General features: G+C 37.3%; 1 protein-coding gene across 1 annotated transcript in view; it reads left to right on the top strand.

Annotated features, from left to right (window-relative positions):
- CDH8 (cadherin 8) overlaps positions 1–26,459 on the top strand; it is a 369,599-nt gene that overhangs the window by 305,800 nt on the left and 37,340 nt on the right. The window contains exon 9 of the mRNA XM_065898690.1: positions 7,257–7,374. Coding sequence (XP_065754762.1) covers positions 7,257–7,374 — 118 coding nt within the window. The remainder of the gene's footprint in view (positions 1–7,256; positions 7,375–26,459) is intronic.

Genomic DNA, 26,459 nt, shown 5'->3' with positions numbered 1-26,459 from the left:
TGGCCCTTCACCTAAATATTAGGATTGATGATCCACAGAAAAAACAATGGTATAAAGGATTATTTACAAATCTTGGGTTGTTACTGACTGATGTTCTCTCTTCATTTTATTTTCAACCTACAAGTTAGTATATAACAATTTAGATGGAAGCATGGTATGCACACGTGTATGCTTGTTTTTATTTGTTCATGGAAGCCATGGTGATGAGCACGTCTTTTTCAAGAAAGTAAAAATGACACTAGCTATTAGGAGGTTTTAGTCTTATTAGGCTTTGTGTTAGTGACATAAATTGGGTAAGATCTGGTACCAAGAGAAGCTGATGTACTGTTGGAAGGGCAGAGATGCAAATGGAATTAGTGCTATAACCACCAAGCTATGTAGATACAACACCTTCAAAAGGAGATTAAAGAGGTCTCCGGGCCTTTAAGACTCATATTCTAGAGGGTAGCGTGTCTTAAAGTGACAGCCTGAGAAACACTTTTAGGGTATAGCATGTCAGTATATGGTATGGTGTGTGGTGTGTCTGGGGGTGTGTGTGTGCATGTTTTTCCCAATAAGATTGGGAACCACTGTATTAAACGAAATTAAAGAACATTATCTTCTACTGGTTTTGTTTCACTGTAAGATCCCCTTGCATTTATAAATACATATGAATCCCCAAAGGGCTAGAACCAAATGGTCTTGGGCATTTATCAAACATAGTTGATTGTAAGATCTTTTGAATTTCCTTCAGAGAACACTATACAACTAGTGGCAAATGGAAGCCAGCTGGAAAAATCTTGCTTAAGAAGAATAAACAATAGGATGCATTTTTCAGCCTAGGAAGTAATGTTTATGATATTAATGAGGCATCAGGAAATATTCCTGTGAAGTTGTGTAGTGGAAGATGGAGAGGAGATAAGACTAAAAAGGCAGGTGAGACTTCTAAATTATGTTAAAAACTGTGGACTTTACTAATGAGGTTTTCAAAGCACAGCAAGTGATGGAGTAATTTTTCAAAAATATTGATCATTTCAGAGATGCACAAAATACAGATGAAATATGCAGAGACAAGCAAAAGAAAATAAGAAACAGGAGAAACTGGAAAATTCAAACTTTGTATAAATACATCCTTTAAGAGTCCTTGCTTTGTATCATTTTACCTTAACTTAGTACAGTAAAGGGAAAGGGAATGAAAAAGAACGAAACTGAGGAAAATGTCAGAAGTTCTGTGGTGGATGAATGAAGGCACAGGCCCCAGATGTCTACCAAGAGGACTGAGGACTTCACTTAGTGTTTAAAAGAAACATATACAATCTAATCTACATTCTCCTGTTGTATTTTCTATAGGTCAGACCTCTAAGATACATGCTCTAAATAGCCACCTAATACTTTTTAAAGACAAAGACATATTCATGCAAAGAAATGTGACATGGGACAACACTTTGGGGAGGAAAAGAAAAATCTTGATAGAAACTGGATTGCCTTCCAAATTATAAAAAAAGTATCCAGGAATTGTCCATTAAATGGATATGAGCAGTGTTCAATTTGAACTATGTTACACAGTTTTGAAATAACTGAGGATAATTGGGTCATGTGGGTTTTCATATAGTTTCCTCAAATTCCTGTATGTCCTCCTTTTTCAATTAGTTATCATTGGTATAACTTGATTTCTCTTGTAGACAAAATTTGTATTTGCAAAGACCGCTCTTTCAGGGGATGGCTCTTAGTCTATTTTGTTTTGTTCCCTTCAGTTATGGACACCATTGATAATCTGATAAAAGCTCTGGACTTTTCCTTCATATATGTGTATATATAAATGATTTCATACAATTTTACTTTCATGTATCATCTTTTCCTTCCTCAAGTTGAAAACTACTGCTCTAAGAAATAGAAGCTAGTATTTCAGGAACGTTTACATTGGTAACCAGAAATAAACTATCAATAATAGGCAAAAGAATGAATAGAAAACCAAAAACTATGCTGTACTGCCTTTGATGTCTCCTCACTCACTCTCTTTCCACCACCTTCGAAATCAAAAGGGAACCTTAATATCCATAAAGCAAAGAACATAAATGTCAAGAATGGATAAGTTCATCTTTATGCACTCTCCAAAATATTGGAAGTCTAAGCCCCAATTTAACTGAAGTACACGTGCGGAAGATATGAATGCCAACAAGATTTTGAGGCAGTCTGACATGCGGAGCAGGAAGATGTAGGGAGTTTGTTACCTAATTTACTTGGGATCAGATGTTACAATGTCTTTGATGCGCTAGCGTTCTGATAAGTCTCTTCATACCTACCTCTCAAAGTTACATAAGAATTAGTGGTGATGCTAAAACATGCCTGACACGATTATTTATTCATCCATTCATTTAGACAATACTTATTAAAAAGCTACTATGTGCCAGACACTGTTCTAATAGAAGTGAGGGGGGGGAAAACCCAACTCATCATCTAAGAACAAATCAATGAACAATAACTACAGGAACTCACGGGATATTCTAATAGATTCCAAGAGAGTTTTAAGGCTGTCAACAGATCAGATAATCAGAAATGTGTTTGTTGGCGGCTTGCCTTTTGAAAAGTTAATAATGACAGTGAAACCTACTACTATTAACTTCTTTTGAGTTACTATAAAAATCTAAAATAATGTTTAATAAACTATATTAATTAAAGCGATCTAAGGTTTAGCATTATTGATAAACAATGAATAGTTTTTTTAAAAAGAGAATTATGATATGGCCGACAGTTCTGAAAAAAAATTTCTTTTCAGTTTTACTGAGGTTTAGAAAGGTCATTTGATTTCAAATCAGTACTCTCAAGAAATAGATCAGAGTCTGCTCCCATGGAAATTCAAGTATGGCCTTGAAATTCATTGCCTTATGCCCGATCTCAGATATGCTTTGTTTTTCTGATAGAGAAGTATATTAGCTTTTACCTTCCCTTGAAATTAATCCACAATAAGTTATCAAGCATTAGATTTTTCAACTGCATCCTAACTTTATTGCTAGAAAGGAAAATATTTAAGCTAAATGCTATATATTTACTATTAAAAATCTATGACCCCTTCAGAAATTTTTATATCATTTTCATGAAATAGTTGTCCAATTACTTAAAAATCAGCTGATGTCAAAGTAGCTCACAGTGGGAAATGCATGCAGTTTTCATTTGCCATCAACTCAGTGTACCTATAAAATCTGCTTGTGTGGAGGTGCACTTCCTTGAATAAATCTATTCTTTTTCTTCTGTTGTTTAAAGCCAAATGTGTTCAGACGTTATTACATCAATGAAAATTTCAACCTTTTAAATATGGGTAACTTAACGCATTTTAATAGCATAAAGTCCTTCAAGTGATCTACCAGGCATCTACTCTCAGAGAAAATGATCAGACAGTGGCCATTGCATTAAAATAAAATGAAGTGTCAAAAATGGTTTAAACCAAAGTCTTAACCATAGCTAGTTCATAGGATATTTGGAAGTTAATTTAAAGATTCACCATTTCATCACTTTTTTCCCAACACATCATGCACTGATTTTGGTGTAAACTTGACAGTACAAACTCTTCTAATGAACAGTAATAAGAGACCTATGGACACCAATCTTCTCCCTTGACTCAAAAGAGTGGATCCCAGACTTAAGCATGCATCAGAATCACCTACAAGACTTTAAAATGCAGATTTCTAGGCCCTGTCCCAAGACTTTTTGGTTCAGCAAGCTCAGAAATTGCATGTCTAACAGATTTCCTGACTTAAATAAATGGTGCAAAAAATATTTATTGCAGATGTAATATTTAGACCAAACTTCTGAGATGTGGTATGACAGGTAATTATACTCATTTACTTCAGGTAAGCTAAATTATTGACTCTTTTCTTTTGGTTGTGAGAGCGTAACATGTAGATTCACTCGCCAGCACGTATGAGTCTTTTTCATGCAGATGACTTAGAAATGGTATTGCTTGTAGGAGCTCTATCCATTAAGTACACGTGAAGAATGCTCTTAGTTACAAATGATTCCCACCCCAGAATACAAGACATCCTTTTTTTTTTTTTTTTAGCGTTGTTGAGCATCTTTTCATGTGTTTTTTAAAAATATCTTTATTGGAGTATAATTGCTTTACAATGGTGTGTTAGTTTCTGCTTTGTAACAAAGTGAATCAGCTATACATATGTTCCCATATCTCTTCCCTCTTGCGTCTCCCTCCCTCCCTATCCCACCCCTCTAGGTGGTCACAAAGCACCGAGCTGATCTCCCTGTGCTATGCGGCTGCTTCCCACTAGCTATCTATTTTACGTTTGGTAGTGTATATATGTCCATGCCGCTCTCTCGCTTTGTCACAGCTTACCCTTCCCCCTCCCCATATCCTCAAGTCCATTCTCTAGTAGGTCTGTGTCTTTATTCCCATCTTGCCCCTAGGTTCTTCATGTCCCTTTTTTTTTCCCTTAGATTCCATATATATGTCTTAGCATACGGTATTTGTTTTTCTCTTTCCGACTTACTTCACTCTGTATGACAGTCTCTAGGTCCATCCACCTCACTACAAATAACTCCGTTTTGTTCCTTTTTATGGCTGAGTAATATTCCATTGTATATATGTGCCACATCTTCTTTATCCATTCATCTGTCGATGGACACTTAGGTTGCTTCCATGTCCTGGCTATTGTAAATAGAGCTGCAATGAACATTTTGGTACATGACTCTTTTGAATTATGGTTTTCTCAGGATATATGCCCAGTAGTGGGATTGCTGGGTCATACAGTAGTTCTATTTTTAGTTTTTTAAGGAACCTCCACACCGGTCAGAATGGCCATCATCAAAAAATCTACAAACAATAAATGCTGGAGAGGGTGTGGAGAAAAGGGAACCCTCTTGCACTGTTGGTGGGAATGTAAATTGATACAGCCACTGTGGAGACATCCTTTCTTTGTTTGCTCTTTTTCTTCACATGTGCTCACACACTTCAGGAATGATTTCTTCAACAGGTGCACTTGGGAATAGAAGTCGTTTTTTTTTTTTTGTTTTTTTTTTTTTTTTTTTTTGCAGTACACGGGCGTCTCACTGCTGTGGCCTCTCCCGCTGCGGAGCACAGGCTCCGGACATGCAGGCTTAGCGGCCATGGCTCACGGGCCCAGCCGCTCCGCGGCATGTGGGATCCTCCCGGACTGGGGCCCGAACCCGCGTCCCCTGCATCGGCAGGCGGACTCTCAACCACTGCGCCACCAGGGAAGCCCTAGAAGTCTTTTTGAAACAAAACTGGGTAAAGGGAGAAGACGATGCTACATGTGCTCACAAGTAACTTTTCCCCCTTTGTTCTTCATAACTGCCTAAAAGAAGGCTCTTGTCAAATTATTGTTAAATATTTGTACATGTAGGTTGTCTATAAAAGATTCATCTGTATTTCACAGTTTTTTCCCTTGTACTTTAAGTCTTTCTTCTTTATAAAACTAGAAGCCCAAGGAATCTCTCTGCACCTAAATGTCAAGGCAAATATGCTAGCTGTTTAGATATAGTAAATATAATTGCTTTCCCACCTAATCTGATGAAAGCGAGGCCCGTTTGTGTAACATCTAAGTTGTTACACTTATCAATGTGCTATGTCATGCATAAATGGTAGTGACCTTAACAAATAATAATAAATAATAATGATGATGACTAATACTCATTGAACAGTTACTAGGAACCAGACACTGTATTAACAGATTGACATGAATTTACATAAAGAATTAAAACGACCCTATGAGAAAAGTATTCTTTTATTTAAAATTTAGGAATACTGAGTTTCAAAGAGTTAAGTAAATCCCTCCATTTCATGCAATGAGTAAGGGATAAGGCTATGACTTCTGTCAAGGCAGCTGTATTTCAGAGTCCATCAACTTAATGCCTATCTCACTGTCTCCACCATGACTTATATTTTGTGCTATTTTTTGTTATATTGTTACTAAAGCTAAGTACAATTATAAGACATTTCACAAGGTCTTTAACAAGAGTAAAACACCTACAAAGTAGGAATATGTTCCATTTACAAAAATGGAGAAATAGAAAATGAGAGAAGTTATTTCATTTATGCCCCAAATAACCTTGATGCACTGCTTATCGTATAGCATGTGGGTGATAACAATGCAAAACTTCACAGCTATTGAAAATGTTCTTAAATTGTGGTGATATCTTATTTAGGTGATAAGTTACAAGGCAATGATGTCTCTTTCTCACAAAGAAGTGATCCATTTTTTTCTCTTTAATGACACTGACATAGTTCAGTGGCACATAATTGTTTAAACTGACACAACATTAGGCATCATAATTCTCTAAATTTCACAAACCTGAGAGTATTTCCCTGTTAATTTTTTATGGTAAATCTGATTATACCCTTGACTGTCATGCTTCATAGGCATTTTTTTTGGTAGAAATTATGTTGTAACTATTTACGGTAGTAATTTAAGCTATAATTTTTACTACATTAGCTGTTGCCCAGTGTTTCATATGGAAGTTATTAATATCACAGACTCATAAATATGAAGTATTAAGCTAATTCTCTGACATCCCAAGGAACAACTTCGCACTAAGTTAATGCAGCTTTGCAAATGAAATAAGCACATTCAACTGGCACCAATTCTGAGTATGTGTATCTATCCAAACAGTTCTCTGCACGGCGGTAATTCTTCTAATCCCTATAATTTATTCATCTCAGGATACACTCCAAAGCATTGTTTGCATGTGTTATCTGCTAGCTTTAAAAACAGTATTCATTATTGGGAGGGAAGAGATGCAACTCTTCAGAAAGGTTTGTGGCAGTGATGTTTGTGCCGAGGAACATTCTATTTGCAAACACTTGTAACCTAATGAGTAAAATGAAAGAGGAGTTGTGAGGATTCAAGATTTAAGTACTTTACCTCCAACATCCTCCCGAGAGCCACACTACAGTCACTGTAACAACTGCAGATTTCATTCTTGAAGCCCGTACATACTCAAAGTGGAAAGGAGCCTGTAATTGCCCAGTGGAATTTTCAAATACCCTTAAATTTGCCATTTCAAGCCACAGATACCAAATGGACACAAAAGTAATGACCCTAATTTTCATCAGCTTATCAAAGCTAGGTTTTAAAGTGATGAATGTTTCTCCTTATTCTTGGTGTGAACCATCCATAACAACTTAGAAAACTGAAAAATATTCCTTGGACCCAAGTATCACTCTACTAAAGGAATGTCACTCAGCTTTTAAAGGCAGAGCAAGCCCTCTGATGTCATCAGAAGTGCTGACGTCCAGTTTTATGTTACAGGTCATTCAAACAGTGAGTGCCACGGACAAAGATGAGCCCAAAAACGGACATTATTTCTTATACAGCCTTCTTCCAGAAATGGTCAACAATCCGAATTTTACCATCAAGAAAAATGAAGGTAAATACATTAGCACTGTGAAACAGGGTAGAATATACATTGGAAAATAGGATGTGATTTCATAATTTGACTGAAAATATCAGTAAAATAATTTTTCTTCACTATGAGCAGTTGAAACTTAGCTTATCAGCCTAAAGGCATGGTAATTACATCACTTCCTCTTTCCAATATTGAAACAATAGATAAGGGAATTGTGAATCTGCAATGCAAGTTAATTTTATCCCGGGGAATACCTCAGTCACCTTACTTTAAAAAAAAATGGACAGTAAGATTTAACCCCTGTGAAAGTTCCAGTAATTTTACTGAGATATCTGATGTTATCCAAGTACATTATACCGAGATATCTGATAGAGGAGGGGCTGGCTTATACTTTGCAGTTGTTAAGTTTTAATTGAATGTTTACCAAGTCTTTAGGGAAAGCCTATTCTAATTTCGTCTGGTTTGTGGGTACACATTAGAGGTATTTGTTTTAAGCCTGTACCAACTTTGACGATAGCAATTAGATCAGAAAATCCTTCTTGAAGGACACTCCTTATCAGTATTATTTTGGAGTTAATATGAACTGATTTTCTTGTTAAGTCTTTTACTCACAGAAAATATTTAATCCATTTCATTATTTCTTGAGAACCAAGCTCGGATTAACCATTTCCCTTAACTCTTATCTATTACATATGAAGGCTATAGATCGTTTAAAGAAAGTCTACCTCATCTGTGCGTTTTTCTTTACTAACCTGCTGTACATTTAACAAGGATTTTTAGCTGTCTGTTTTGGCTCAGAAGTATTTAAGCCTTAGTTTCAGCTTTTTTAGAATGATTAGCAGAATAAATGTATCATCTGGGGCTGTCTTCTGGCTTTACTATAGGCATTTGTTTAGATTTATGAATGGTCTCTATAAAAACTATGCTCAATCTGAAGAGTAAAATTTGGCTCATGACATTTGGTTCATTTTCTCTGTTCTGTTTCAAGGAGGTAGTGAGTTTTGGTAAAACTTCCTTTATGAAGTTAAATAACATTTTATGGCTCTTGTTAAATATATTCTGGCCTTACCCTTTAACAAAATGCTACTTAGTTCTTTGGGGATGCTTTGATAAAGTAGATGCATCAGAGAAAAGGAAATGAGAAAGCTATTATATAGATATTACTCATTCAGCTGGCTTCCACTATTATAAACATTAAGGAAATGAAATCTTGATCTTTCTCCTCAATAGAGGAGTTACATGTGTTAGCCTCCCTGAATTAGGAGCTCTAATCCAAGTACATTGTCTTTGCTTTTTGGATAACGCTGCCAACATTTCTTATTTTGTGGAAGCCCCGTGACCACGCCTAAGATGAGAGCCCCCTCGGCAATTCCAAACTGAGCTGAAAGTCTGTGCAGAAGTGTGAGCCATGCTTACTTTGATTGTGAGCTAATAGGTACTAGTCATTATTTTTGCATATCAAATGCCCTACATTTAAAGATTCTCTGGGAAGAAGGGTTTTCCCATCCCAAAGGTCTGAGATCCTTGGTGCTTTCTGTGCATTCTGCAATTTCAAGATGTGCCCATTACAGGTATGGCCCGTCAAAGACACTGCGTAAACACATGCTGGATGAACGAGAGGTAGTTACTGGGTGCCTGTGAAAGCGTAGTTTTGTACTATATTTACTATGCCCTAAACCCTTTAAAGAGGAGATTTTAGTCCTACAGTGGATGAATTTCAAGTGTTTTCTCTAATTTTTAGAATTAGTACAAAGTAAAAGTTTGTACACCTAGGAAAACTCTTCGTGCTGCAACACACATTTCAATAAACCCTGTAGTAGAATATTTAAAGGCATGTGGATTATCTGTTTTATTGAAACTAGAAAATAGGATTTAAGTTTTGACTTACCTCACAGGTGTGTGTGTGTGAAATAATTACCAAAAAAAAAGCTAGGTATCACAAAATGGACAGAAAGAACACTCTCTGTGCCATGACTGTTTATTTAAAATTATGTGTTGATTTATTTTGCAAAGAGTGACCATATATTGTCCCAACTGGGATATTTTTTAAAGTGAAAGGGGTTGCTGTTTATATTTATGCCTAGAAACACCATAAACCAGGACGGTCTTGTGGAAACTAGGACATATGTTCTCTGTGATTTTGGATTTAGGATCCAAATATTCAACATCTCCATAGAATTAATCATGAACACAGGTCTCTGGAACAGATATGTCAAGTTTATACTCCATCTCCCTTTTCCTGGATCAGAAATGCATGAGTTTTGTTTCACTTTTTTGGCATCTGGATAGTTTCCATGAAAGTAGGAAAAAAACACAGTTTGTCTCCTCTTAACATTTAGAAACAAAGCAATGGAAAGAAGTTGTCAGGTTTAAAATGGTGGAGATATACTGCTAAGAAGGTAGATAAAATGTTGTCTTGTGAACCTGTTACTCATTCCTTATTAATGATGAGGGAACACAAAACAACCAAAAAAATTCAAATACTAGACACTATTTATTTTAAAACTATGGTATATTTTATGTTTGAAACGTGAGAGAATCAAATGATAAACTCATATTCAGAATTGTTTTTCCTTCTCAGATGGACTTTAAAATGGTCAGTAGCTGATGTTTCTCCACTGAGACCTTCATGATTTACAAGTCCTAGCCCAGCAGATGAAGGTTAATATTTTGAGACAGCCAATACATTCAAATCCATAATTGATAGGTGGATGAACCCTCTTTTTAATTGGATCTTTAAGGGAGATGGTTTCAGTATTTGGCATTTTCTAAGAAACTTGCAGCATGTCTTTCAATTCGAAGTTGCTGTGATCATTCTCCTCTCTCATACAGCTTGGTCCTTCTGCAATTTTCAGCTGACTAATTCATAATCAAAAACAAAATGAGATAGAAATTAACTGTCTCTTGTCTCCTATACAGTTGAGTGATTTCATAAATAATTCTCTTTCTGAATATATGAGAATTATATTTCTGCCAGAATAGGAAAGCAAACTTCAATACAGATAAAGGTGAAAACAAAGGTCAAAAATGTGATGAGGGCTTCCCTGGTGGCGCAGTGGTTGAGAGTCCGCCTGCTGATGCAGGGGACGCGGGTTCATGCCCCGGTCCGGGAGGATCCCACATGCCGCGGAGCGGCTGGGCCCGTGAGCCATGGCCGCTGAGCCTGCGCGTCTGGAGCCTGTGCTCCGCAACGGGAGAGGCCACAGCAGTGAGAGGCCCGCGTACCGCAAAAAAAAAAAAAAAAATGTGATGAGTCACTCACATCACATGTACACACCAAACAACCACAACGCCTTGAATCTTCTCAATTATACAGCTCAGACATCGGTTTCTTCATCTTCCAGTTGGATGAATTTATAAACAAAAGGAGTTTGACTGACAGCATTTCAGTAGTGGCTTCCATTCTAATTGTGAAAACAGAAGATACTAAGCAATTACATATTAACAAGTCAGGGAAGATAAATGAACCTTTTCCAGATACAGAAATCTCTTGCATGCAGAAAATGTGAGGTCGGCAGAGACATGATCTTCGCCAGCCTGCACGTTGCAGTTAAAAGATTTGATTGAAATTGCCAGAAAGCAGGCTGGAGAAATGGGAGTCTTCATGTTTTATACTGAAATATTTGAATCACATGTATAGAGAAATAAGGATAAACATAAAACGCTCCCCTAAAGAGGGTCTGTGGGAAGGAAAGACATAGACTTGGCCTTAGTTATAGCTTGATTAGGCTTAAGGAAAGACAGAGGGGAACCAGAATATCTGATGACACTAATATTTTTTATTTTCTCCTCTTGATGACTCTTTTTTAACCAAAATTCTATTAACAAGAACCTCACTCTAAAGGCGTGATTGTGATAATTAATTTAGATAATGGAGATAGTGATTAGAGCTTTGAAATAAGTGTGTCTTGGGTTATCTCAATATCCATTCCATGGTTACCTGTTTAGAGTATAATTCATGTTTTGTTTGGTGGGGTTTCCATCTCAACTCAATGGCCAACTTCAATCACTATGTGTTTCATGTCTTTTTATCCTCTAGAAATATCCCTTGTGAGAATACTGACTACAGGCAAGTTATTTTAAGCCTCAGTTTCATCATCTGTAATACCAGATACTACCTATCTACCCCTTAGGTGTGCTTTGATGGATATGAGTAACCGAGGGCTTAGACAGCTATTATCCCAATGTCTGGCATATAGAAAATCACTCATCATGAAATGGGACAAGATCCTATTTATGTGAATCCATTAATTCCTAAATTTCCATCTCTTCATGGAAGAGATGGCTTATCATTCTCAACCAGGTCCCTTTGCAGCTATAACTGTTGATTTTTGAATGTTGTACAGTAGTTCTGAAATTGGCCTCACTGGTAGTTGTGAAACTAATGGTCCTTACTAGTACGCACTGCAATGTATTGCAGTCTAAAGGGCAATTATCATAGAAACATAAAGGGGAAAAAAATAGGAAGATGAGGTGGGGAAAGAATGAAAATATTTACCAGCCACGAAATAGCTGGGATTCCTGGACCTGGTTTTAAATATGCAGGCTTTTTTTTTTTTTCTCTCTCCTTTGCCAATATTAAACTAAGCTTTCTCCATAAAATGGCTAATCCCAATTTCCAGTTTGTTAAAATGACATTCCATTCTAGCATATCAAGTTGTTTTAAATCATCCACAACCTCCCAACACACAGACTCTGTGGGAATCATTTTGTATAAGCTGGAAAATTAGAGTCTTCCTTTGCTTTTTTGAATAATGTCAACTTAATTCAGACGCCTCTTGTCCGCAAATTAAAATTTACTTCTTGAAAGTGGAAGTGGGTTTCCCACATTCCAAGCCAGCCAGAGCTGATCCTCCGCCCTCCATCCTCTCTCCAGCTGAATCCTCAGGCACACCTCTCCTGTATTCAGGATTTAGGTTTCCAGGCAGGCAGAGTCCCTCTGCCCCACCTGGGCTGAATTAGACCTGAAAAGCCTTCCTTGATTATCCACACAGCAAAGAGGACCTTGGTAAGCCAACTGTCCTCTTTCTGGACACCACCAGTCTCGTTAAATTCTTCCATTACACCAAGTTGCTTTGCAGCTAACAGAAGACTTTCCTAAATAACATCTCTTTCCCCAAGTGGTCTTTAAAAAGCCTCCATCCGGGCTTCCCTGGTGGCGCAGCGGTTAAGAGTCCGCCTGCCGATGCAGGGCACACAGATTCGTGCCCCGGTCCGGGAAGATCGGAGCAGCTGGGCCCGTGAGCCATGGCCGCTGAGCCTGCGCGTCCGGAGCCTGTGCTCCGCAACGGGAGAGGCCACAACAGTGAGACGCCCGCGTACCGCAAAAAAAAAAAAGAAAGAAAAAAGAAGCCTCAATCCCTCAGTGACAGTGGATTCATTATTATTGGGTTTCTCAGGCTACCATACCTAAGCATCACGTGAAAACTGCGTGCTTGGCAGAGTGTGGTAGTGAATACCTATACACGCATGTCTACATACAGTAGACACGGTGACCCTGTCTACTCTGCTCACATAGTAGACTTTTCCACAGCATCAAACATTGATAAGAGGTCTCTTTCATGTTTGGTGTTAGCTTTTACCCATATGAAGTAAGGTGTTCTCCCTCAGTGTTAAATCATAAAAGGTGGTGCTCAATTTGCATGGAACAGAAGGGCCAACTGGGATTCCGAATATGCAGAATAGCATTATGCATACATGATCCAAAAAGGCTTCTGCTTCAGTAATTCATAATTTATTGTTTATGCTTCCAGCAATGTTTTGGTGATAAAAAGCCATTTATGTTTCATTTTGTCGTTTAAACTGTAATTAAGGATGATGTGCAAGCTAAGAAAAGTAGATAACAGATCTGTACTTCCACTTTCTGAGTTGAGTGTGACTGTATAGCTTGGTTCAGAAAACTAGATTTTCTTTGCTTAAGTAGTTTTTAGAAAACTCTTGTTATTTTGTATCGTCTCAGAATCTTTTTTGTATGTTTGTTTGCTTTTTTTAAAATCATAATTCAAGAGTACCCACAGAAACTAAGAATTTCCTTTGCAAAATCTGAAAATCCTAAAATTATTGCTCTGGTCAGACAGCACAGCACAGTATCTCTTTTTCAGTGTATGTTATAGCAGACAATTTAGTCCTGAGACTGCTGACTCCTATGGATGTAATTTAGATACACGGCATATGCTCATATGTGTTGTTGTCCATATGCTATTCAAAGTTATGAGTTGATTCAGAGCTTTGCTGTCAATTTGCTAGCAATCTTTTCTGGTTCTTACAGAGAATTCTAATTCTGAGGATTTTTGAAAGAAAAACGAGGAGACACATGGGCACATGGTTAGTTATCTTGAAGTTATCTCAGTTATCTTAAAGATACCTTATGGCATAGAAACTTTTTTTTTTTTGAGAATTTTGCTTTCTGAGACTTTTGCTTCAAAAGAAAAATAGAACGATAAAGGAATAGATTGAACATTAGGGGAAGTAAAAAGAATTACTCAGAGAACTTTTTTTTGAATTTATCAAATCTTGTTTGGACCACTTTGTTGTTTGTGTCATTAAAGAATAATGTTATTTACTGATTTACCATCTATTTGCAAGCATGAAAATAGGCCTGGGGATTTTGTGTGTGCCAAATAAACATGACTGTCCTCTGGTAAGAACAACCAGATATTAAAATCGGATGTGGAAACAAAATGAGCTGTCAGTCTATGCAAATTTTCCTTTTCTAAAAAAGTATTAAATGTAGTTGACAATCATTTCATCTCTTTTCCACCCAGAAGTTTGCATTTTGAATTAATTTGAGCACTTTATAGACACAACATTAGGCATATGTGGCATTCCGTCTAGGGATGTGACCCGAATATCACACCATGTGCTTTGGATCCTTCAGTTTATTAAAGTGTATAGAGAAGGCAGAGAAATAATTTGGAAATACTAAAGGGGACACTTGCATAGATAAACATATAAAAAGTTGACTTGGGATGCATTAGAATGAAGGATAAAAGAGAGAGCCCTTGTGGAATACAGAATAGCACAAGCTTCCTGGTTAATAATATTTAGTTTTGAATCCTAGCGCTTCTGAACATGAACTGTGAGAACTCGCATGAATCACTGAATAACCTTGAGCCTTTATCTATAAACTGAAAGTAATAATTATCCCTATGTTGTTTTGTATAAGAAAATATTAATTTAAGTAAAAACATAAAAACATGCTAAGTTTAGTGTCTCGTAAATAGAAGGCACTCAATAAATACTAGTTTCCTTCCTCTCTTTCTCTCCTTCTTCTACAAATTTGTGAGCCCCCTAAGCCTCTTTCATTCACCCAATGTAACAAACAAAAATATTAAAAAGGAACCTAAAATAAGGATTGGGATGATAAGTAGTTATATGCTGTTCAACTGTCCCTTACCTGAAAGGCCAATAATTGAACCTACTGGTAAACACTGACCATGAGTAAAGCAGGGGGGAAAGGAGAAATGGGAAAGAAGAGTATTTGGGTAACTTAAGTTGTTCTTTGGATATAACCCTCATTACCATAACATAATCAATGGATAAAAATAAAGAGTACCTAAAAATTGTAGGTTTCCACAGGACTTGATCCAATTGCATATAGCTCTCTATATATTGGCAAATGGGATATTTAAGAGTTGATGAATGATATAATTTTGAAGAATGTGTTGAAGAATGATATAATTTTTGAGCTAGTAGCGCCTTAGTAAATAGGCAGATTATGAAGATATTAGATACTAGATACAGAGACTTCAAATGTATGTTTTAAAAATCAATAGCAGTGTGCTTTAAAAAGGCAACGACGAGAGACATCTATCACCCCAACTTTATTTTCCATCACTCTCTCCCTTTTACCTTGTTCCTGTCTTATACATCCTTTAGGTTGAACACGCAAAACCAATTATGTTTTTTATATCCCTTCCTTTTGTCTGGAATATACATCCTCTGCTCCCTCTATTTTCCATCTAGCTAATTTCTAGTCATTCATAACAACCCAGGTTCCCCTCATCTGTGAGCAGAGCAATGGAGTGCTTAACGGTTTCTGTGAAGTTTGATTTGCTTTTCTCTTGCAGGACTGTGATAACTGCTAAGGTAGACACGAGTATCTGTCTTGAGTCAAGGAGTACCTCCTCCACTGTCCTCTGAGGTTACTGATAACACACCATATCTTTATTCACTCCTATTCATTCAATACCTATTTATTTAGTGCTTACCACGTGCAAGGCACTACTTTGGAAATTCAAAATAAAACAGTGAATCAAATATACACTGTTTTTGTCCTCCTGTACAGAGTATTTTTGTTCTCCTTAGGACTCAGTCTTATACTAATTTGAATTCTCAGAGAGAACAGCTATAATTTAACATGGCTTTTTGTCATACAGTGGAGAAATTCACAGGCTAGCCTGCAAAATACTATGATATGAGGAGGAATGATCACACATTCTAGTTTCCATACTGTCGTAAACAATGTTCCCTTTTAAATCTTACCCAACTTGTGAAACTGGTTCTATATAAAGAGTTAGGTTCTCCTAGATTCCATCTCTCCCATCTTTACAAAGCATTTGGCCGATCCGGGTGGTGACACCCATCTGCACTCATGAACACATGGTTCTCCTGTGAGTTTCAGATTGGTGTCCTCGTGATTCCTGAGCTTAGACAAACTATGCTGAACTATACTCTTTAATGCTTTTCTGCTTGCAGAGTCAAATAATTTTGGTGAGCTCTTTCCAAATTCACAGCGATCCACCGTCATCACTGCAATTTGTGCTGTAGCACTGTGAGCTGGGGCTGATGATTCTATCTTTGCAGGTTTATTAGAATCCATTCTAGTTGTGGTCCAAGTCTCCCTGTAAATAGTTCATGCCTTTTCCAGTTGCTATGCACAGCTGGTTTAGAGACCTGTCAGTTAACATGTTTTAGCTAACTTTCAGTGTAGTAGAATGTTTATTGAGGGCCCCTGGCAACTAGAGGATGGTACTGTACTGATTTCAGGACATCATGTTGGATTCATTTTCTATCTGTTGCCTCTTCTGTTCCCTAAGCTGCCACCAGAATGAATGTGCTGATGCACTTCGTAAAGGAAGATAGTAATTGTTGTCCTTGGACCTCTTTGGTTTACTCATTGCCTTTGCTTTCATCCTAGTAGATTGCCTACTAGAATTTCCTCTCTCTATTGCTTGAGTATATTATTCTCAGACTTTTGAAGGCTGTTTATCTTGAAGCAGTCTGAAGAAAGGGTGATATGGTGCCTGGTGTGCTGAACACAATCATCCTTCTCTGAGTTTCCTGCTTTCATTTGGCCAGACAGGCATTGCTAGTTTCATCAAGGTCACACTGTGATATACTTCTCCCTGGACTTCAGTTTCCTCTCACACAAAATGAATAGGTTAGGGCTGGGAGCTAAGGACTCATCTATTCTAACATACTGAGCGTGCAAACCCATGGTATTAGGAGAAACAGTACAAACTTTGAAATCAGACAAATCCCACATCCACCAATTAACGAAGATGTGACTTTGGACAAGGCTTTTAACTTTCTGTAACAGACCGTGTTTAACTATGTCAAAACAAAATTGCTGGGATGAGCAAATGAAAGAATGTAGGATAAATGCCAAGGGCAGTACCTGAACTTAGATACTCTACGTATTTTGTCTTTATCAACCTTCAAAAGAAATAATGCAAATGGAAGTGATCTTTACATTAGAAATTATTGTACCAAACCTCACCCACATTAAAATACTGGATAGTATTATTAAAAGATATGCTTCTACAATATTATAGGTTGTATATAACTCATTGAGCAGGTTTCTGGACATGTTATAGAATTAAATTATTCCCCTACATCAAAATAACTCAATCATGTATGATACATGATTCCAATAGTTCAGAATTGGTAAGTCTTGCTTATCTTCTAAGGCTGGAGACAAGGAAAGTTAAGAGTTTTATGAAGGTATTTAATTATTGGATTCAGTTTTGATTTACAGAAAAATCTCTCAAAAAGGTAGAGTTTGAACTAACTTTTGCAGAGATAAGACACAGTCTTGGGTAGAGGTGCCTGTCGAAGTTAAGGAAGAATGATCAGCTATATGAATAGTTTACTTAAAGGAGAAATAGGGAATTACCAAAAACGTTTTTTTTTTTTTTTTTTTTTTTCAAAAACGTTTTTAAAAGAAAAATGCAGTGAGACATTTTGTGGAGATTCATAAACTCCATGATCATAAGAGTTTGCTTGATTCCCAAAAATAAATTAGTGAAGTAGTTCTTCATATTTTGATTATATCTGCATCGATTCTTGATGCTTTTCATAGGATAAACAATGCGTCTCACACTTTGAAGAGGTTTTTCCACACACGCTCATGCATGCACACAAAGTTTACTAATGGCCCTAGGAAGTGAATCGATGTAAACATCATGATCTACACGTTATGTACATCAGTAATAGATACATTTAAATTTTTTTTTCTCAGTGCACAGTTTTAAATCTTAAAAATAAAAAATAACTTTGGGGCTTCCCCGGTGGCGCAGTGGTTGAGAGTCTGCCTGCCAATGCAGGGGACACGGGTTCGTGCCCCGGTCCGGGAAGATCCCACACGCCGCGGAGCGGCTGGGCCCGTGAGCCGTGGCCGCTGAGCCTGCGCGTCCGGAGCCTGTGCTCCGCAACGGGAGAGGCCACAACAGTGAGAGGCCTGTGTACCGCAAAACAAACAAACAAACAAAACAAACAAACAAATAATAACTTTGGCCATATTCTGAAACATATTGAGTTGACATAAAACTTGCCTTTGTTATTATGAATGTTGGTAGGCTAAAGTACAATAAAGAAAGTTTTAGAATGGTTAAGAGACAATTATCTAGAATTCATTATCTTTTTTGCACAAAGAAAGAGAAGTAAAATGTACGCAGGTAATTGTATAAATTCACATTTTGACTGGGTAGGCAAGAAACAAGAAGAAAACCTATGCCTCTATATGAATCCTTTTATAACTTTTCTTTCTTTCTAAAATATTTATTCTAAAATGGATGTTTAATTTTGTAAGAACATTTTTTTTCAAGGAATAATCTAACATTACATACCATGAAAACAGAATTGCTCACAAAATAACTTTCATTGAGAAATATAAAAAATAATTATAAAGATTAGAGAGTATGCTTACATCTCTGTTTAGGATATTTTTTAAAAGTCCTGTGGTTATTTTAAGACAAATCTGTACTTTCTTACTCTGCATGGGTTATATATCAAATTGCAAAAAAAAAACAGCTAAAATTTATTGAGCACCTATTATTTCAGATAATTTACATAATATCTATCTATTACCATATATATTCGGGGTGAGTATTGTTATTGCCATTTTACAGATGAGGAAATTGAAGCTCAGATATGCTCACTGACCTGCCAGGTACAGAATGCAGCTTGCTACCAAGCTTCTAAAGCTACATTCTCACCAGTAGCACCTGCTGCCTTTCAATGCCTTACACTATACTTCTAGAACATTTGCTCAGTAAAACTGTTGATATTTCATTTATAATTTTCAAACACCTATGCTTTCATTTTTCCAACTATAGAACGTTAGAAACCAATAGCTAAACATCAGAGAAGATAGTCACAGTATTAGTTACAGAAAACCTGGAAGCATCAAAAAAGAATATTAAAACAAATGATTTACTATAGATATTGCAGGCCTACATAAAAAATTATTATGCCTACTGCTTAGTGAGCATCTACTACATGCCAAGTGTGATTCTAGACTGTGTGTGTCTGATCCTCACAATGGTCTTTGAAATTCATTACAATGATACTGAGTTATTAAGAAACATAGTAAAGCACTTGTTTCCTATGCTTAGGAAGAGAACAATGACTCTTGTATTGGGCTAATAGACCTGGTTCAGTCTTGCACAACTTTCCACCCTAAATTTAGTGAAGATATAGAAAGATATCTTTCTATATAGGTATAGAAAATGATTATAGAAAAATGAAAGCCACAAAAACTGACTGATAGTCAACATGTTGCCAAAATCTGGAAGGACTGTCTAATTAAAAAGGTGAAAGATCTTGCTGCATTGTCCTATTCAACGATCATACGTAACCATTCAAATATATACACAATGCATTAGGACAAAGAGAACAGATAAATCATTTAAACTTTTTTTTAATACAAAGAGTCTAAAATGCATTAAAAGGAAAGAAAAAGCATTTAGAAATATTTACTATTTTTTGGAAATGGGACTTTTGTAGTACTTCAATTCCACATAAACAGTTTTTACATACTTTTTAGTAATAGGATGTGACATTTACATGATCTAAAGTTAGGGGCACATAAATACCTGACCGGTACCTAGATTAGTATCCTTTCTTCCTTGGATATTTCTAGGGTTATTATGTTCATATAGAACAAAGTAGGGACTTGAACTAGGGCATTGGACCTATACCTCAATATAGTTTAGTGAATCATTTGCAATGGAGATAAGCCAATCATAGTGGCCTGAAACCATATCAGGCCAACACACTATCTTTGCCTTTTTCTGATTGAAAGCCTCAACTCTAATCTGATGCCTTAAAACTTTAATGTCACCAAATATAATATATTGTTAATGAGATGTATCATTAACGTTATATCCAGCTACGAAAAATAATGTTCCACTAAAAAGCTGACAAATACAATGTGCCCTCAACTATAATACACACCCATATTTCACAGACATTGCAATCAATATGGTATTCTGATTAATAAACCTGAAGAAAAGCACATTAGCTTCTAAGAAGAACTGGAGGAAAAGAATAAGAACCTAAGTACAAAAATAATGCTGGGTATAAAGAGTATAAGCAAAGTTTATAAGTAAAAGCTATAAAGAAGCACATTTCCAAAGGCAGTCATCGTTTTTATTATATTACTCACTTGCTTAATCCCTTAATACAATGTCTTTCAAAATAAGCAAAGCACCATTAACAAGGAATTACTTATTTCTCTCAAAGCACAATTTCCAATGTTGGAATTGTAAAATGAGAATTTAAAATTCAAATCTTGGCTGTGCGAGATTCTCCTGGAAATACGTTACTGGAGTATGTGCTGGGTCTTGTTTGTAAGTATAGAACGTGGAGTTTTAGCATCATAAAGTTTCTCTCATCAGGGCCTTTCCTCCTCAGAAGGGTGATGGGAATGAGCAGTGGTAGAGAACAGGAGAGTAGCGGGGTTTTTAGTACCATAATTCAGGTGGACCAAGTAGCAAAGCTGGTGGGACCTTACAAGAGGAAAGAAGGAAGCAGGTAAGAATGGAACTTAAGGGGTTAAACTAGCTATATAAAACCTTCCCTGAAATGTATCCTAGGTCTCAAGCTGATCCCAAAAAGGGATAAGAAGGGTCAAATTAGTGAGGATGATATGGCAGCAGGAATTTCCAAAACGTAAAAAAACTTCTCACTAGTAGGGATGTAGATGTTCCCACCTGTGACTCTCCTTCTTAAGAGTAGCACCCAGCCAAGGTGCTTGTTCCATGGGTACCTATGGCTCCACAGGAGGGCAAAGATGAAAAGAACAAAATAAGATGTCAGGAAAGTCATCAGTCAGTTCTGTTAGGAGATTCGGGGAAACTTAGGAAACCAAGGCCAAAACCAGACTGTGGAGATTAAGCAGGTAGAGTTCATAATTTACTAGTCAATTCCCTGGGTCCCTGCGAGCTCCACTTTTTTAAGTCCATTGGATGTTGGGCTTATAGAAGCAAGACCATTCACATTACAATGTGAGGGTCTGAGCCTCTTGATATACGGCATGCATTAGTTTGTTTTCTTAGAGGGCTTAGAAGGGAAAAAGTTATGATGCAGAGAAAATTGGAAGAAAGAGGGGAAGCATGGGCTGTTCCAGCTGTGATTCTATTATCCTTGATCCGACAAATTTGTGACTTCCTTGGGCTTCTAATACATAAAATACTCTCAGAAGCAACAATGATGAAAGTGAGCAATGACAGAGACAGTCACACAAGGTACGGAAGCCATCTCCCAGACTGGGTTCTGACTATGGGCTGCATCGCTTGTTAGCTGAACTTTGATAAGTATTGCATTTCTCGGCCCGAGTCTCCTCTTAAGATGGGTACATCCAGGCATTACTTACAGTGTTACAAGGAGTTTAAAAAACAAACTATGTGACCTTAGAGTATATTGCATGGGCTCAAAGGGAAGAGCAACAGATGGTGGCTGCATTTAAAAAATGTAAGAAACTGTTGAATGAATGCATGCATTTAACGTAGCTTCACACAGAAGAGCTTGTGAAGAGCTTACACTACTTCTCTTAAAAAGAAAAAAAGAAAAAAAAAGCTAGATGGAGAGAGTGCATATGCTTATTAAAAACGTATTTGCTTACAGGTGACAGAAGAACCCACTCAAATTACCTAAACAATAAATGTAAACTGGCCCAAATAACAAAAAGTCCAGAGTATAATTGGCTTTTATCATGACCAGATCCAGGTGCCCCAAAGATGTTATAGGTCCCCGTCTTTCCCTAGCACTATTCCTCTGCTTTCTTTCTCTGTGCTATATTGCCTTCCCTGTACATTCTCTCCAAAGAGTGGGAAAGAAAGCTTGCAGACAAGGTAGACCTATACAGATCTCACAGCTTGGTGTTTGTAAATGAGAGATCTTCTCTATGCCAGGTTTCATATCAATTCCTGGTTTAAAACAATGGGGTCCCTGTTTGACCTAGGAGATGAGCATGTGACTCAAAAGCCATTCTCTGTATTTACAGAGGTGAAGTGTTCTCAGGGCTACAGTTGTATGGGTTGCTCCCTGTGCAAGGCCCTCAGCCCTGGGAGGGATGACAACTGAAAACCAGCACACACTTCCCTTGAGAAGCTATGATCCCAGCACAGTCTCCTTTGTCTCATTTTTAGAAAGGCACCATCTCATCACCAAGCCCTTGAACTCTTTGAGGCTGTAACTTCAGAAAGATGAGTACATATTTTAATTCACACAAATGCAACCTTAGGCTAGTAGCAGCCCTGGGATCCCTGTTGGTTCAGCCTGGGTAAGTCCCCACCTTCCACTGGGGACAAGCCACTTGGATTGACAGCTCCATCACAATCAGAAGATGTGAAGGAAGGTCCGTTTTAAAAGGAAGGTGAGTTGGAAGAATAAATAGTACAGACAGGATGAGAAGATAAGTCACAAATAGGCCAGCAGTATCAGTGCTATGAGTGACCTCAGCAGAGGGATTAGTTTCCTCCCCTTGGGAAGCTTCTCTGTAAAGAATGACTCTCCCCGTTCAGAAAGTTACGAATTGCAGTTGTCTATTATGTGACTTACATTGCATTACATTGCAATATGTCATTGTGAGATGTGACATAATATAATGTCAGTGACACGCAGCTAAAATTTTATAGCAAGAAAACTTTTTTTTTATATCCAGGATCTTGGATCAAATTTGATATCAGCTATCAATCCATTTTTTTCTGCAGATCAAAAATTTGATGTTCATGAAAAGCAGGTCGTTTTGAAACATCCACAAACACTTCAGTGCCTGCACAACTCAGTTACTATAACTCAGTTAAAAACCAAACACTCTAAAAGCTGCATTAGTCTTGACTCAAGTTCTGTTTTTGCTTTCTATGATAAGTGCAATATTGTTTATTGTTTTGGATTGTAAATTTAGTTTTCTTTTGGATACTGCTAAAAAGTGATGATCAAATAAATTATTTTCGTGCCTACATCAAATGAGTAGTTCACAACTGAATGTGGTTTTGTAGTCTACGAGATATTTGGCAATGTCTGGATATGTCACAGCTGAGACAGGGGTGGGATGTTACTAGCATCTAGTGGGAAAAGGTCAGAGATGCTGCTAAACGTTCTATGATGCTCAGGACAGCGTCCGCAAGTTCATTCTGTCTAATGTCTTAGCGATGCCTCTAATCCCAGAGGTCACTATTTAAGTGAACTGGCCTAAACACGGCCATGACCTGGTCCAAAGGTGTCCCAAGTAAAATTCTGATGAATCTAGAATTGGTTTCATCCATCATCCCATCCTCAATACAGACCGTGGTAATACATTATTTAAATATCCAGCTAACTCTTTTGGGCTTAAGGGACACTATACAGAATCTTTGTGCACACCAAAGATTGATTATTGGGAATTTCACCTACTAACAGCCTCACAGCACGTCCTATAAGGAAAAAAAGGCAATATTTCTGAGCGTTCTACCTCTACCATAGCTGTATCTTTGAAGGCCTTTGGAAGATGGCTTCCCCTCTCAGGGCCCAGTGGTCTCATCTATACTATGGGAAACTGCATAAAGCAGAATTACTTGGCTTTGCTTGTTTGATTGTTTTTTTAATAGAGGAATACTTATATTAAGCTATTCTTCTCAAGGTACCGTAATTATATAGAACACATAGATGTGAAGTTTCTATGACTGAAACAGGTGAAAGACAGGACCAGAGACCCTGTCCATTCCATCTCCCCATCACTCCCAACATGACAGAACCCAAGAGATAACTTGAAAACCAGTGATGCAAAAGGCTCCTTCCAGGGATGGATACATTTGATGTTGTGAATCGTGCCAGGGAAAGACATTGGAAAGTCAATATTGCTCTTGGAAGAAGTCACTAAGGAGTATGGACAGCTTCTTCGATGTTTCCCTTTGCTTCCAGAAAGGCACGTCTGAGAACAAAGTTGAAAATAATCCATTGTCGGTGTTTATGTGTACCTGACAAAGAACTCTCACTACCTAGGATTTCCATCTGCCAAGATACAGAGTAGTACTGGTAAAAAGAAAGTAGGTTTTAGATTATAATCGATCCAAACAGAAATCCTTGGTCTGCCATTTACCAACTCTGTGTGTTTGGGTTCATTATTCAAGGTCTGCATGCTTCTGTTGCTTTCTTTGTGAGGTTGGGTTAATAATCCTATCACAGAAGTGATTTTAAGGATGAAACGCGACAATGATGTGCAGCATTCACCACAGAGTGTGATGCATAATAATAGCTATCATTTACAGACTGCTTGGCACTGTAACTGTAAGAATTAGAGATAATGTATGTAAAGTGCCTGGCATGTAGAAGATGCCCCGCATATAGTAGCTACTGTTATTATTCAGCTAGAACACGCAACCAGAAAGAGTTCCAGAAACATTTCTAAGTTGAACACCTCCTCATAAGGTGACCCCGTGATGGCATAAAGCAGCAACCCTTTAATTTAATCCCAGTTTTGTGCATTAGCAAGTTGTGCTGCTGCGCTTATAGCTTTGTATCTCTTCTGGCCTGAGCTGGCCTCAGCTATTCTCACCGGTTCACTCGCCTGCCTGGGGCTTTGGGTAGGACATCTGGAACCTCATTCCATGTGGTTTCTCCTCTTCTAGAAGGTTAACCTGGACTCAGGTGGTAGACACTTTCCCAGATGGGGAGCAGATTCTTAAGGTTCACTTGATTCCCGGGCTTGGGGACTTATATACCCTGTCGCTTTCAGCACATTCTTTTGGTCAAAGCCAGTCACAAGGGCAGCCCACATTAGGGGAGAGGGAAGAGGGTTGCCACTCTCTGATAGAAAAAGCAGTAGACATCCTGCAGCCATTTTCTGTTGTCTACTACTGTCTGCCTTCTGTCCAAAAATCCTTTATATTCTTCTCACATTCGATATGTGCTCTCTCCTATCCCAGGACTCCCAAAAACCTCTTACAATTATAGAATCAGCTAATCACGCTCTGTAACAGGTCTGAATTCAAATGCAATTCTTGTTTCAGCTTCTCTCAATCAGGAGACTATGAACTGAAAAGACACATTATCTGTACCCCCATATACCTAACATATCTGGTTAAATTTGAAAAGGATAACTGGACTGGAGATACTATTTAGATAGGGGAGGAATGTGAGATAGATAGAAGTCACTGGTCCATAGCTACTCTAAAATCCACCTGGTTACCTGTTGCCAGATCCTCTTACTCCAAAGGTGGGAAATGAGCCAGGTTCTACTCTATGTACATGATGCCTTGTTCATTGTTCACCACTGCTCTTGACTCTGCCTCTGGGTTCTTGGATCATCCCTTGATAAATCCTTTAGTTTTCTACAAGAAGTGTTGCATATTTTCAGCTCAGTATCTTTCTCATCTGCTGAGTATCTGAGACTTCTTTTTTAATTACAACTGTTAAGTCAATTTTATCCATGTTGATGATGCTTTCAACTATAAAATGTTTTTTTAAAATTTTTTTATTGAAATATATGTTGATTTACAATGTTGTGTTAGTTTCAGGTGTACAGTAAAGTGATTCAGTTATATATATATATAACTGAATATATATAAAAAATATATATATATATGTTTTACATTCTCTTCCATTATAGGTTATTATAAGATATTGAGTATAGTTTCCTGTGCTATATATAGTAGGTCCTTGTTAGTTATCTATTAATAGTAGTATATATATTTTAATGCCAAACTCCTAATTTATCAAAAAATTATCTTTTAATACTTTGCAGGTTTCCTATGAGTCCAGTCCATGTCTCCAAAAGCCATATCTATTATTCTTTTTGAGAAATGTCTATTTTTTTTCAGTATATCAGTCTACTTTAAGACACTGCCCTAAAGATCTTCTTAAATTCTAGTCAAGTTGGTCTGTGGGGTACCATCTTAAATCTTTTAGATGTCTTAACAAAGGGCAGTCTCACCCTCTATTTGATCTTTACCCCATGAGAGGGGTTGGCAAACTTTTTCTATAAAGGGATAAAAAAGGCTTTGTGGGTCTTATGCCCTCTGTCACATCTACCTGATTCTGTCTTTCTAGCGAGAAACCAGCAAATAAACAATACATGAACTATAGGCATGTCTGTGTTCCAATAAATCTATTTAGAAAAACAGGTGGCAGGCTGGATTTGGTCCATCATCATAGTTTGCTGACTTCTACTCTAGGTCACTTTATACTCTGAAACTCTTCTACTGTTTGAGAGACATTAATTAAGAAACAGTTTTATTGTGCAACCCAGTAAGCCTTCTATTTCAAAACTGCATTGAATAATGCTTACAGAATGAATATTTATTTTTTGTTATTATTGTTTTGTTTTAGCTCATATTTCTTTTCCTGTACTGTATCATATTTCACTAAAAGAAGCCAATTGACACTTCTAACATTTTGTCTGG

Source organism: Phocoena phocoena, chromosome 20, assembly GCF_963924675.1.
Source record: "Phocoena phocoena chromosome 20, mPhoPho1.1, whole genome shotgun sequence".
NCBI lineage: Eukaryota > Metazoa > Chordata > Mammalia > Artiodactyla > Phocoenidae > Phocoena > Phocoena phocoena.
This window is presented reverse-complemented; position numbering and strand designations above follow the sequence as displayed.